At 44.4% G+C, this 13655-nt stretch overlaps 1 protein-coding gene across 7 annotated transcripts in view; it reads left to right on the top strand.

The window, feature by feature from the left end:
• LOC147124155 (inorganic pyrophosphatase-like) overlaps positions 1-12748 on the top strand; it is a 246223-nt gene extending 233475 nt beyond the window's left edge. For 4 of the 7 annotated variants that reach the window (XM_085982932.1, XM_085982958.1, XM_085982984.1 and 1 more), the window contains 4 exons: positions 3358-3443; positions 4208-4277; positions 8247-8286; positions 12355-12748. In XM_085982932.1, coding sequence (XP_085839058.1) covers positions 3358-3443; positions 4208-4277; positions 8247-8286; positions 12355-12383 — 225 coding nt within the window. In that variant the 3' untranslated portion in view covers positions 12384-12748. Of the gene's footprint in view, positions 1-3357; positions 3444-4207; positions 4278-8246; positions 8287-12340 lie in introns of all 7 variants that reach the window. The other 3 variants (XM_085982947.1, XM_085982942.1, XM_085982967.1) reach the window with 3 other exon arrangements.
• The last annotated feature ends 907 nt before the right edge of the window (positions 12749-13655 follow it).

Below are 13655 nucleotides of genomic sequence, written 5' to 3' on the forward strand. Positions count from 1 at the left end.
TCTGATGATGTGGAATCTGTATGGGTAGAATTGAGAAATACTAAGGGGAAGAAAACGTTAGTGGGAGTGGTATATAGACCTCCAAACAGTAAGGCGGAGGTTGGGGATGGCATTAAAAGGGAAATTAAAGAAGCGTGCAATAAGGGTACAGCAGTCATCATGGGTGACTTTAATCTACATATAGATTGGGCTAACCAAATTAGTAACAATACTGTGGAGGAGGAATTCCTGGAGTGTTTACGGGATGGTTTCCTGGACCAATATGTCGAGGAACCAACCAGAGATCAGGCCATCTTAGACTGGGTATTATGTAACGAGAAAGGATTAATTAGCAATCTTGTTTACGAGGTCCCCTGGGTCGGAGCGATCATAATATGATCGAATTCTTCATTAAGATGGAGAATGAAGTAGTTGACTCAGAGACTAGGGTCCTCAATTTAAATAAAGGAAACTACGATGGTCTGAGGAGCGAGTTGGGTAGGATTGATTGGGGAATGTCACTCAAAGGGTTGACGATGGATAGGCAATGGCAAACATTCAAAGACCGAATGGATGAACTACAGAATTTGTTCATCCCAGTTTGGCATAGAAATAAAACAAAAAAGGTGACTCAACCGTGGCTAACAAGGGAAATTAGGGATAGCATAAGATCCAAGGAGAGGACATATAAATTGGCCAGAAAAAGCAATAAACCTGAGGATTGGGAGCAGTTTAGGATTCAACAAAGGAGGACAAAGGGATTAATTAAGAAAGGGAAAATAGAATATGAGAGTAAGCTCGCAGGGAACATAAAAACTGACTCAAAGCTTTTATAGATAGGTGAAGAGAAAAAGATTGGTGAAGTCAAGCGTAGGTCCCTTGCAGTCAGAATCAGGGGAATTTATAATGGGGAACAAAGAAATGGCAGACCAACTAAATACATATTTTGGTTCTGTCTTCACAAAGGAGGACACAAATAACCTCCCAGAGATGCCGGGGAATATAGGGTCTGATGAAAGGGTGGAACTGAAAGAAATCAGTATTTGTAGGGAAATGGTGTTAGGAAAATTGATGGGACTGAAGGCCTATAAATCCGCAGGGCCTGCTAATCTATATCCTAGGGTACTTAAGGAAGTGGCCCTAGAAATAGTAGATGCATTGCTGGTCATCTTCCAGAACTCGATAGACTCTGGAACAGTACCCACGGATGGGCGGGTAGCTAATGTTACCCCACTATTCAAAAAAGGTGGTACAGAAAAAGCGGGGAATTATAGACCGGTAAGCCTGACATCGGTAGTGGGGAAAATGCTAGAGTCCATTATAAAAGATGTAATAGCAGAGCACTTGGAAAGCAGGTACAGAATCGGAGAAAGTCAACATGGATTGACAAAAGGTAAATCGTGCTTGACTAATCCACTGGAATTTTTTGAGGATGTAACTGGTAAAATAGATAAGGGAGAACCAGTGGATGTGGTGTATTTCGATAAGGTCCCGCATAAGAGATTAGTGTGCAAAATTAAGGCACATGGGATTGGGGGCATGGTATTGACTTGGATAGAGAACTGGTTGGCGGACAGAAAGCAAAGAGTTGGAATAAACGGGTCGTTTTCCGAGTGGCAGGCAGTGACTAATGGGGTACTGCAAGGATCGGTCCTAGGACCTCAGCTGTTCACAATATATATTAATGATCTGGACGAGGGAATTGGATGTAATATCTCCAAATTTGTAGATGACACAAAGCTGGGTGGGAGGGTATGCTGTGAGGAGGATGTCGTGAAACTCCAGTACGATTTGGACAGGTTGGGTGATTGGGCAGAAACATGGCAAATGCACTATAATGTGGATAAATGTGAGGTTATCCACTTTTGTGGCAAAAACAGGAAGGCAGATTATTATTTGAATGGCAATAGATTGGGAGAAGGGGAAGTGCAAAGAGACCTGGGTGTTCTTGTGCACCAGTCACTGAAGGTTAAGAAGGCAAATGGTATGTTGGCCTTCGTAGCAAGAGGGTTTGAGTACAGGAACAAGGATGTCTTGCTGCAGTTGTACAGGGCCTTGGTGAGACCGCACCTTGAGTATTGTGTGCAGTTTTGGTCACCTTATCTGAGGAAGGACGTACTTGCCATGGAAGGAGTGCAGCGAAGATTCACCAGGCTGATACCTGGGATGGCAGGAATGACGTATGAGGAGAGATTGTGTCGATTGGGCTTATACTCACTGGAGTTTAGAAGATTGAGAGGGGATCTCATCGAAACCTATAAAATTCTGTCAGGCCTGGACAGACTAGATGCAGGAAGGATGTTTCTGATGGCCTGGGAGTCCAGAACCAGGGGTCATAGTCTAAGGATAAGGGGTAAGCCATTTAGGACTGAAATGAGGAGGAATTTCTTCACCCAGAGAGTGGTGAACCTGTGGAATTCTCTGCCACAGAGGGCGGTGGAGGCCAGGTCATTAAATATATTCAAGAAGAAGTTGGATATATTTCTTAAGGCTAAAGGGATCAAGGGATATGGGAAGAAGGCAGGGACAGGGTACTGAATTTGGATGATCAGCCACGATCTCATTGAATGGCGGAGCAGGCTCGAAGGGCTGAATGGCCTACCCCTGCTCCTATCTTCTATGTTTCTATGAATTGTCAGTGTTTGACAGCATTGAGGTGCTGTCAAACACTGACAATCACTGTCCAAAGGTGAGCCCTTGCACCCAGGCCCACCAATGACTCTCTCCTTAGGAGAAATCAGATGGCAGCTGCATGTGAGACTGCAGAAGCCATCTGTCAGTTCTCCCGATCAGATGAGGCATCACAGAAACATCAAATCTTGTCACCTGCAGATACATATAAACAAAATAAAAATATTTCTCATTATATTCTCTCACCGGTCATACTTACCTGTGCACCATCACACTACCTCTGCAGCTGTCATTTGCACACTTACACTGCAGCAGACCCACAGCTCGCCGCGCTGACCCTGGCAGGGATTCCCGACATCGGGAAGCCCGCATCAGCAGGCGGAAAATGGGGAAAAGCCTCTTAACTGCCTGTTAATTACCTGTTAACAGGCAGTTAATTGGCTCTAATCCCCTTCCCGCCACTAGGAGATGGGTCCCTGCGCAAGTCGGGGAGCCGCCTCCCAGGAAGATGGTTCGGAGGCGGGTTGGGAGCGTGGTTGGGACTCTCTCCCAATTTTCCCAGTAGTCCCACCTCCAAACCCGCCTCCTCAGGGCTGGTAAAATCTAGCCCATAGAGTTGAAGAAATCATTCCCTTTTAGGACTGTTGTTCCTCTTTTCTTACCACTTTTAAACAACTTTACTGCTAAGTTAGACCATTCAGAGTCATACAGACATATAAACATAATGCTTGCACTTTATGTTTGTAGGATTTTACAATTGGAGTGATTAAGTCTACTCATCAGTACTGGCAGTCTTTAATCTACAAGAAGACTGACGGGGGCGATATTAACTGGTGAGTTTGAATAATATTTAACTACAACAGTGGTATGGTTGTAAACTTTTTAAATCTTTTTAAGGAACAAATATTTGTGATAATACATAGTGTATCCCAATTAGGTCACCTCAAAGTCTCTTCTTTTCCAAAGATTACTTATACTAATATTAATCTTTGGTCCTAAATTTAATTCCTGATACCTGGAGCCATCTTTATTATTCCCAGGGAAAATTGACCTGCTGCATCTTACAGGTGGTGAGAATGTACAACTTGCTACCACATGGAGTGGTTGAGATGAATAGCATAGGTGCATGTTAAGGAGAAGCTAGATAAGTACATGAGGGAGAAAGGAATAGAAGGATATGTTGATAGGGTGAGATGAATAAAGAGAATGGGAGGAGGCTAGTGTGGAGCATAAACATCGGCATAGGCCGAGTGGTTTGTTTCTATGCTGTAAATTCTATGTAATACCTTAATTACCACAGTGCTATGGCTCCTGTTTGTTTGTTAATTTGTTTCACTTCTTTCCATTTTTAGGTTTAATTTTCTTTAATAGTATATAGGACAATTCAAAATATCTATTCCTTGCTGTGAATTTGACCTCAAAAATGTGCATTCCAACCAGTAGGGAGATATGAATTGTTGATCTATTATGAGCTCTGCAGTACCTTGGAAAATGAATCAACCATTAATCATTTTTAAGTCTCATAGCTCTACTTGTAAATGTTCTTGTTTGAACTTTATATAGCTAACTTTGTAATCATCTCTTTTTTTAACCTCAGCAAAAATGTGTCAATCAGTGACAGCCCCTTCCATTGTAGTCACGAAGAAGCAGAATCGATTGTACATTCAGTAAGTAGAAGTCTGTTTAAGAACACAGTAATGCAGTAAAGTTATAGGGCTAGATTTTCAGTATAGACAGTTTTGGGGCGCTAACCTTAGCGCCCGCCCCAAAGTAGCGCCCCGTTGCCGGAAATTCAGTGGCTTCGCCCTAAGAGGTTGGTGGAACGCTAAAAGAGGCGTTCCACTACTATCTTTAGGCGCTAAGCCGGCAGTGCAGAGCGCAACACCCGAGCTCGGGCGCAGCGCACGGCAGACACTCTGGTGCCAGTGAGCTCTTAAAGGGGAAGGGTGCATGTGTTTTTTGAGGAGGAGGAGGAGGAGGAGGAGGTTCCACACAACACATGCAGACCGCCTTGTATAGTGCAGGAGGTGTGCCCTTTAATTAGCGCTCCCCAGGGTGTGTTGCGTTCCATTTTTACAAACGCTCTGGACGCCAGCCGCACAATATGGCGGTCCGACTGAAGTTTGTATTTGGGGCGGCCAAAGGGCGTTGCATGAGGATGTGACGTCATTTTCTGCGCGCATCCGGGCGGCCGCTAAACTTAGCGCCGGCGCTAACGGGCAACTTAATTTGGGGCGGGGCGCAAACTGCGCTGCGCCCGGGCACTACACGCATAGCGCCCGAAAATCACTTCTCTTAAGGCGCTAACTGCTGCCCCAAGCAACTGAAAATCTAGCCCATAGTTTGTTTACCAGCTTTGGTTATAAAGACCAATGTCAGTGACATTGCACCGTTCAGATGGATAATGACTGTATTTCTTCATTAATAAAAGTGGGGAACTAATGTTCTAGGTTGCCTAGGGAATTGAATCGATCAGATTCTCAGGTGAATTTAACCAGTTCTTGACTGTGCCATGCTATGAAATGAAGTGTCAGAACATTAGTAACACCAAAGGTGGGGCAGTGGCCATTTGGCCCATCAAAGTTCATCCTTCTCGTAACCCCAGCCCTACTGTTCTGTCTCAAGGGTGGAAAAGCTGATATTAGCCTTGTTGCAAATAAATCATAGCTGTCAACTCTGCTGCCTGTGTCCTAATTCTCACCAAGTCCTGTTCACCCATCACCCTGTGCTCACCGACCTACATTGGCAACACCTCGATTTTAAAATTCTCATCCTTGTTTTCAAATCCCTCCATGGCTTCGCCCCTCCCTATCTCTATAACTACCTCCAGTCCTACAACCCTCCGAGAACTCTGCATTCCTCCAATTCTGGCCTCTTGCACATACCCAATTTTCATCACTCTACCATAGGCGGCCGTGGCTTCAGCTGCCTAGACCTTAAGCTCTGGAATTCCTGCCCTAACCCGCTACCTCTCCTCCTTTTAAGATGCTCCATAAAACCTACCTTTTTGACCAAGCTTTCGGTCATCTGTCCTAATATCTCCTTATGTGGCTCAGTGTCAAATTTTCTTTGATAGCGCTTCTTGGGATATTTTACTATGTTAAAGGCGCTATATAAATGCAAGTTGTTTTTTAAAAATTCTTTCATGGGTTGTGGGCATCACTGGTAAGGCCAGCATTTATTGCCCATTGCTTGAGAAGATGGGTTGAATACAACTGCTTGCTAGGCCATTTCAGAGATCAGTTAAGTGTCAACCACATTGCTGTGGGTCTGGAGTCATATAGAGGCCAGACCGGGTAAGGACAGCAGATTTCCTGCCCTAAAGGACATTAGTGAACCAGATGAATTTTTACGACAATCCAGCAGGTTCATGGTCACCATTGCTGATACTAGCTTTTTATTCCAGATTTTATTTAATTGCCGTGGTGGGATTTGAGCTCATTAGTCCAGGCCTCTGAATTACAAATCTAGTAACATAACCTCTAGGCTACTGTACTCATGTTAATGGCAGCAAAAAATTTAGTTTAGGTTCTGAATAACTAGTAAGCATAATTTGATGACAAATGCTGTCACTGATAACCAAAACTGGAGGCACTCCACCCTCTCTGCAAGTAGGTTCATCAGAACTTGTTTAAAATGTGCAGAAATGGATTAGATTTCAGGATCATGTGGTACATAGAGATTACAGGTTAGATCTTCTGATTGCTCATGCCCAATTTTTGGGTGTATAATGGGCATTACCAACCAGAAATGGGTTAGAAATCAATAATGCCAGATTTCAGCCCATTTTGTGCAGCTGGTGCTGAAGGGAGGAGGAAGTTCCCACCTTCATTGTAATATTTCAGTGAAGTTGCAATGATGTAATTTGGATGTGTGTGTGATGCCCCGTCCACCAGCGGGCAAGCTACCAACCACACAATTAAAATGAGCCCGACCCTTGTTGTAAGTATACGTTCAGCGCTCTGCAGGCTGGGTGAGTGTGATTTGCCACACTACCCATTGGGAAAATTTGCACTTATAACTCTTCAAACCTTGACCAACACGCCTCATGCTTTTAAAAATTTGTCCTCGGGTTGCAGGTGATGCTGACAAAGCTGCATTTATTGCCCATCCCTGGGCCTTCTCCTTGAACAGCTGCACTCCTTGTGATGATGCTGCTCAAATGCTGATGTTAGCTAGGGAATTTCAGGATATTGACCCAGAAATAATGATGGAACGGTAGGTAATATGCGTCCAAGTTAGGATGGCTTGTGATTTGGAGGGGAACTTGCAGGTGGTAATGAACCAATGGTGTTGGTGATCGTGTCCTCCTTAGTGGGGAAAGGTTCTGGGGCTGGGGGATGTTTTCAAAGTAAGCCCGGTGAATTGCTGCATTACATTCAGAATGTGCATATTGCAGCCACAGTGTGCTGGTATTGGAGGAGATGGGTATTAAGTTCAGTGGCAGGGCTGTTGATCAAGTGGACTATCCTGTCCAGCACGATGATGAGCCTCTTGAGTGTTTTTATAGCTGCACCCATCTGGACGGGTGGTGAGTATTCCATCACACTCCTGACTTGAGTCTCGTAGATGGTGGAGAAGCTTTGAGCAGTCAGGAGGTGAGCCACTTGTCCACTGGGCCTCTGCCTGGCTCTTTAACCATGGTGTTAATATGGCTGGTCCAGTTAATGTGATTCCCAAGGTGAGTTATGCTAATATACTGCCTCGGTGGTTGAAAGAAACTGAATATGATGCAGGGGCAAAAGACCTCATATTTATAACCTGTAACCTCTCTTCCATGGTTGCATGCGTTGTAGTTTATAATCAGTACTTGACAGTTAAGTAAGGCTAAGATCCACCTTGGGATCGCACCTGCAACAGAATTCCGTCACTGACCCCACCTAAGTTCATGGTGTCAGAGGAAGAACCCGACAGGAGCGCCCCCTGCCCGTCCCCTGAAGTGGGAACTGCCTACTTAGAAGGTCTCTGGTCCCGTATCCCTGACATCAATTATTTTGTAGGGATGAGTGGAAGCCCCCACAAGGCCATACAGGAAACTCTGCTTTGTGGCTGGACCCCTGGCAGGTTTGTAGCCATTCCAGCAAACTCCCGCTGAACTCGCGGCAGGAGTCCTACAGAATGGCCACAGTTTTTGGGACCTACCTTCTTTAGACCTGTTTGCCTTTAAAATAGTTCCTGATCACAAAATCCTTCAAGAATCACAAGGAAGTGTGCCTGCCACACATGATGAGTTTCCAGGTTCTTCACTGGGTTACAAGATGTGGTGCAGAAGAGTGTTTCAAGGCAGGAGAGGGAGTGGTACTAACCTATTATATTATCCGCTAAATGCACTTTTCTCCTTTGGAGTAATAAACCAGGAAGAAATCTGCAGGCTGCTCAAGTTCCCCTGACCTCGGGAGGAGGATTCATGGAAGTGTGATAACTTTTTTATATTATTAATAGTGACAGACCTTACCCAGCCTACACTTTGCACCAGCTACTTAAGCAATGTTCTTTTTGCACCATCTACTTACATGCAGATAATAATAGGCAAAAGAATACAGAGCCAGCTCAAGTGCAATATTCAGCTGTAAAGTTACAGCTCAACTGGGTAAGTCAGTACACAAGGGAAATGTTAATTGTATTTTGTTTTACAGGCACCAGAATATGTCAAACCAAGCAGTATCCCAGACGAAGGTATGATGCCAGTATAGTGTTTTCAGTAAATTTACCTTATAAGCCTGCAGATTTCTTCCTGGTTTATTACTCCAAAGGAGAAAAGTGCATTCCCCTCCATTTGTATTTGTCTCTCTTTCCTCCATATCTGTCTGTTTATATCTCTCACTCCTTTCTGTCTGTCTCGCTCCTTCATTTCTGGACTTTGCTCTTTTCTCCTGCTTAACTCTTTCACACTCCTCTATTTCTGATTCTCTCATCCATTTCTGTTTTTTTCAATCTCGCTTTCTCCCTTTTCTTTTATATATTTTAACTTTCCCTTTTTTATTACCTTCTTGCTCTACTGTGTTTGTCTCACTCACCTGATTGTGTCTGCAACTACTGGCACTGGGGCAAGTGGAAAGAAGCAGCAACATCCAGATTCAGGGAGGTTAGATGCAGTAGCATTGGTGGCCACCGAATCGAGGACTTACTGTAAAGGGATGCTGGAGACATGGCCATGAGCCTGAGAAGGGGCAGCTTGAGGGCCTCCTGTCTGCTGGTCTTCCATTTGGGATGTAGTTTGTTGGGTGGGTAGGGATGTTGGCATTCTCAGGCTTAGCAGCACTGTATGAGCATTTTTAAGAGTTTAAAGAAAGACTTGCATTTATATAGCACCTTTCATGACCACTGGACGCCCCAAAGCACTTTACAGCCAATGAGGTACTTTTGAGTGTAGTCACTGCTGTAATGTAGGAAATGCAGCAGCCATTTTGCGCACAGCAAGCTCCTACAAACAGCAATGTGACCAGATAATCTGTTTTTTGGTGATACTGATTGAGGGATAAATATTGGCTACAACAGACGGGGCCTCGGTTTAACGGCTTCATCTGAAAGACGGCACCTCCAAAAGTGCAGCACTCCCTCAGTACTGCACTGGAGTGTCAGCTAGATTTTTGTGTTCCAGGGACTTGAACCCAAAACTTTCTGACTCGGAGGCAAGGGTGCTACCAACTGAGCCACAGCTGACACTGTCAAGAGATCAGTGTTGGGACCACTGCTCTTTTTGATATATATTACCGACCTGTACTTGGGTATACAGGGCATAATTTCAAAGTTTGCAGATGACATGAAGCTCGGAAATGTAGTAAATAGTGAGGAGAATAGTAATGGGCTTCAGGAGGATGTAGACACAGATTGGTGAAATGGGCAGACACAAGGCAGATGAAACTTAACACAGAAGTGTGAATTGATTCATTTTGGCTGTAAAGCGCTTTGGGATGTCCAGTGGTCGTGAAAGGAGCTATATAAATGAAAGTTTCTTTTCTTTTATTTTGGTGGAAACAATGAGGAGAGGCAATATAAACTAATTGGTACAATTTTAAAGGGGTTCAGGAATAGAGAGACCTGGGTGGGTGTGTACACAAGTCTTTGAAGGTGACAAGACCAGTTGAAAAGGCTGTTAAAAAGGCTACGGAATCCTTGGCTTTATAAATAGAGGCATTAGGCAGGATTTTCATTGGGCCGTGGAGGCGGGATTGGAGGCGTATGGGGGGTTAAAATCCCGAAATCGGGCGGGGGGGGCACAAACCCATCCCACCCCCAACCTGCCTCCATGCCAGTTTCAAAGGAGGCGGGTACCCTACCTGCACTGGAACCTGCCTCCCCGAGGCGGGAAGGGGATTAGTGCCAATTAACTGTCTGTTAACAGGTAGTTAACAGGCAGTTTTTAGCCTAATCCCTATTTTCATTGTTGAAATGTGGGATTCCCGATGGCTCCAAACCACGCCAAGTTAGCAAGGCGGGCCGTCGGGATGAAGGCTTGGAGGGGTCGAGATGTCCGGTGTTCAGGTGAGTGATGGGTGCATGAGTGCAGAGGTAAGTGTGTTTGGTGTGTTTAAAGAAGTTTTACTTACATTTACATACCTTTACAGCCTTCCTTCCCTCAGGTCTCGGGAGTCCCTCATCTCACCGGCACAGAAAGCAGAATGGCCGCGATCTGTCAAAAGTTCCAGCATTCAGCTTTCTGTTCCGGGGAGATCTCTAAATCATCCTGACAGGAAGGAATTAACTTGGACTACAGATTGTCAGTGTTTGACAGCTTCAAACAGCTGTGAAATGCTGATATTTCATCTGTCAAAAGGTCTTGACAGATGAAATATCAATCTGTGACGTCACCTGTTGCCGGGTGGCCCTTAATTGGCCTGCTGAGCCCGCTGGGCGGGCTCAACAAGGTCAATCAAGTCAAAATCGCGTGGGTTGGCTAGAACTCGATGGAGGCGGGACTACAACCCTGAAAGTTGTAGTCCCGCCTCCTACCTGACTCCTCAATGAAAATCCAGCCCATAGAGTACAAAAGAAAGGAATTTACACTTAACCTTTATAGAACACTGGTTAGGCCCCAGCTGGAGTATTGTGTCCAATTCTGGGCACCACATCTTAGGAACACCAAGGCCTTAGAGAGGGTGCAGAGGAGATTTACTAGAATGGTACCAGGGATGAAAAACTTCAGTTAGGTGGAGAATCCAGGATTGCTTTCCTTAGAGCAGAGAAGGTTAAGGGGAGATTTGATAGAGGTGTTCAAAATCATGTTTTGAGGGAGTAAATAAGGAGAAACTGTTTCCAGTGGCAGAAAGGTCGGTAACCAGAGGACACATATTGCAGGTCATTGGCACAAGAACAAGTTGTTGTGATCTGGAATGCACTGCCTGAAAGGGTGGTGGAAGCAGCTGCAAAAGTAACATTCAAAAGAGAATTGGATAAATACTTGAATGAGAAGTATTTGCAGAGCTATGGGGAAAGAACAGGGGAGTGGGACTAATTGGAGAGCTCTTTCAAAGAGCAGGCACGATGGGCCAAATGGCTTTCTCCTGTGCTGTATCATTCTATAAATCTATGGTGGTCCAGTCAAGATCTGATAGCAACATACCTTCTGAACCATATAGGAGGCAAGGACCTTCCTGATCTGTATGGCTTAATTCCACGTGGATATTCACCAACATCAGCAGAGTAAGGTTTCATTTTTAACAGTGAAAATGGGCACACCCCATCTTGATTGAGTGGACTGAACTCCATGGATTTTGTTTTTCTTTTCCCTTCAAGCTTAGACTTTTTGGATGAGCAAGCGAGTGGAATCCTACTTTCATGTTTCATGTTTGTTTTCATTTTGTACCCATTTGTTTGTACTAAACTGAAATGTGTGCTTTTTAAACATAACTTAATTGCAACTAGTGGTTGCAGTGCTGTAAGTCTGTTCATGGTGTCGATAAGAGGAAGCGTACCAGCGACTTGCTGCTGGAGGAGGCAGAGTCGGTGGACTTTGCTATTTTGCTCTTATCCCAGACTGTCCTGCTTGGGCCCCCCTGATAACCTTGTTGCACCCCCCACCTCCCCCAGTTCGGGAACCTCTGTACTAAGACAGCAAAAGCCAGATGTCTACTCAGCAACATTGTTATAGAATTTGGGTGAGCAATGCCAGTTTCACAGGTGAGGTGTTGCAAGATCTACTGCAGAATTCAGGGAGTGGCAGCACACTATTTGTGGGATTAATGCCCCCTCTTATTGTGATGCACCAGGTACAGAAAAAGCTGGCTGAAAGTTATTGTCACCTCGGTCCTGAATTAGGCTGACTCACAGTCAGGGCCCTTGTAATGCACAGCCCAAGATGGCCTAGGGCAACCAGAATCCCAGCAACAAGCTGTTAGTGAAATCCTGAGCCTGCCAGGGAGTGATCGGTTAAGTGTCCCACATCTGAAACAAAGCATAAGCACAAGTAGACAGCACCATGCCAACCCAAGCCACTGACTTTCACACATTGCACAATAGAGGAAATAAATGCCTTATACTTGATTTGAACATTATGCCGAGAATGTATTTGTCAATTCATTACCATATAGCAGGAGCCCACCATAAGATGGCAATAGATAGGATTTGAAGAAATAAACATGAAGGATGAGCAATGTTTAGGCATGGCTACTTGGCAGATACGGTTTCCCCTTTAAGAAACAGTGTAGCTATTGCAGTTCTTGACGAGCATCTGGAATTAGCGCCAGACACACCACTCTTTATTTTGAGTGACAGAAATGATCTTACACAGGTTTCTCTCTCCAGTGAACAAGTGGTACTTCCTCAGCAAGTAAACGTTGTCCACATCAACACATGAAAGAACAAATCCTGTTTTACTTCTGTAAACCAATTATAATCCGAAATGTCTGAAAGCATAAATGCCTGAAATTGATCAGTGATACAGTCTACAGAATCCTCGAGAAGAAGCCCTGATTGACAACCAGCCATTGCTTATGCTTGATGATCGAAAGGTGCAGCCATGCAAACTGCTGAGAGAGGTATTGACCAGCCTGCGTGGATACTATTTGTCAAAGATTGATTTCTTACTTTTTAATACTTCCAAACTGTGATGTTAAGTAATTATTTTTCCTGTGTTATTGGCTCTGCATTTCTCTGTGGTAATACATTTTGTAAATAAAAGATGCACACTTGGACTCATTTTCCATTGTCCCAGTCAAAAGCCGTGTTTAGAGTGGCTTTTAGATACCTTGCAGTCATTAATATACAGTTTATGGTCATCGTTTGTGGTACTTGTCTTGATACTGTTTCTATCCAAGATTATGCAGGATTTAATTCTACGAGTATACGTTACTAGTTGGTACCCATGTTAGCGGAAATGTGGGTCTGCATTCAAAAACGGCAGCGGTAACGAGCAGCCCAATTCTGTCAGTGGTCCGATGAAATAAATAATTAAATTGCTGATTCCCAACTCCCGAGTGAGAAGGACTGAATAAAAAATCTGAGAAACTTGTCAAAATCATCCTGTGTGGTTGGGTCTGTGGGGATAGCGTGGGAATCGTCAGCTGCAGAAACCGACTTTGTTGTTGCGGGTACCCGATGTTACTTTAGATTTCAACGGCTGAATGAAGTCCGGAGGTGATCGTGGCCAGGCTCCCCCCAGCCCACCACACGCATCCTCCGGGAAAGGGTTCGCCAGGATCAAGGGGATCCAGAAGAAGAAGACCAATTTTTTCTATCAGTTATTTACTTTGTCAGTTATTTAACGGGAGCGCTGTCATTGATTACTTTCACCTTGGCTGTTGCTGCATCGCTTTGAAACTGATGTTGCTATTGATATTGATCTGGGCCTCGGCTCCTGTCAATTTCTGCTTTCTTCCATGGATGTTGAGCAATTTTAGTTTGTTTCTGAGAAACTTGCTTCAAAATGTTTTTTTTAGACTGTCTCTTTTTATAAAATCTTCACAAGGGCCTTACCTTATTGACAGTTGGAACCACATTGATTGGAACGGCGATTTCCCACTGCATCTTTTGACCAGCCGCCATTGACAACTGACAGTAACTGGTTCTACTTGACCTCAAGAAATACTTTAAATCAGTGTCCCAGC

The sequence above is a fragment of the Somniosus microcephalus genome, chromosome 1, assembly GCF_052327205.1.
Source record: "Somniosus microcephalus isolate GS21.2 chromosome 1, FLI_Smic_1.0, whole genome shotgun sequence".
NCBI classification, from domain to species: domain Eukaryota; kingdom Metazoa; phylum Chordata; class Chondrichthyes; order Squaliformes; family Somniosidae; genus Somniosus; species Somniosus microcephalus.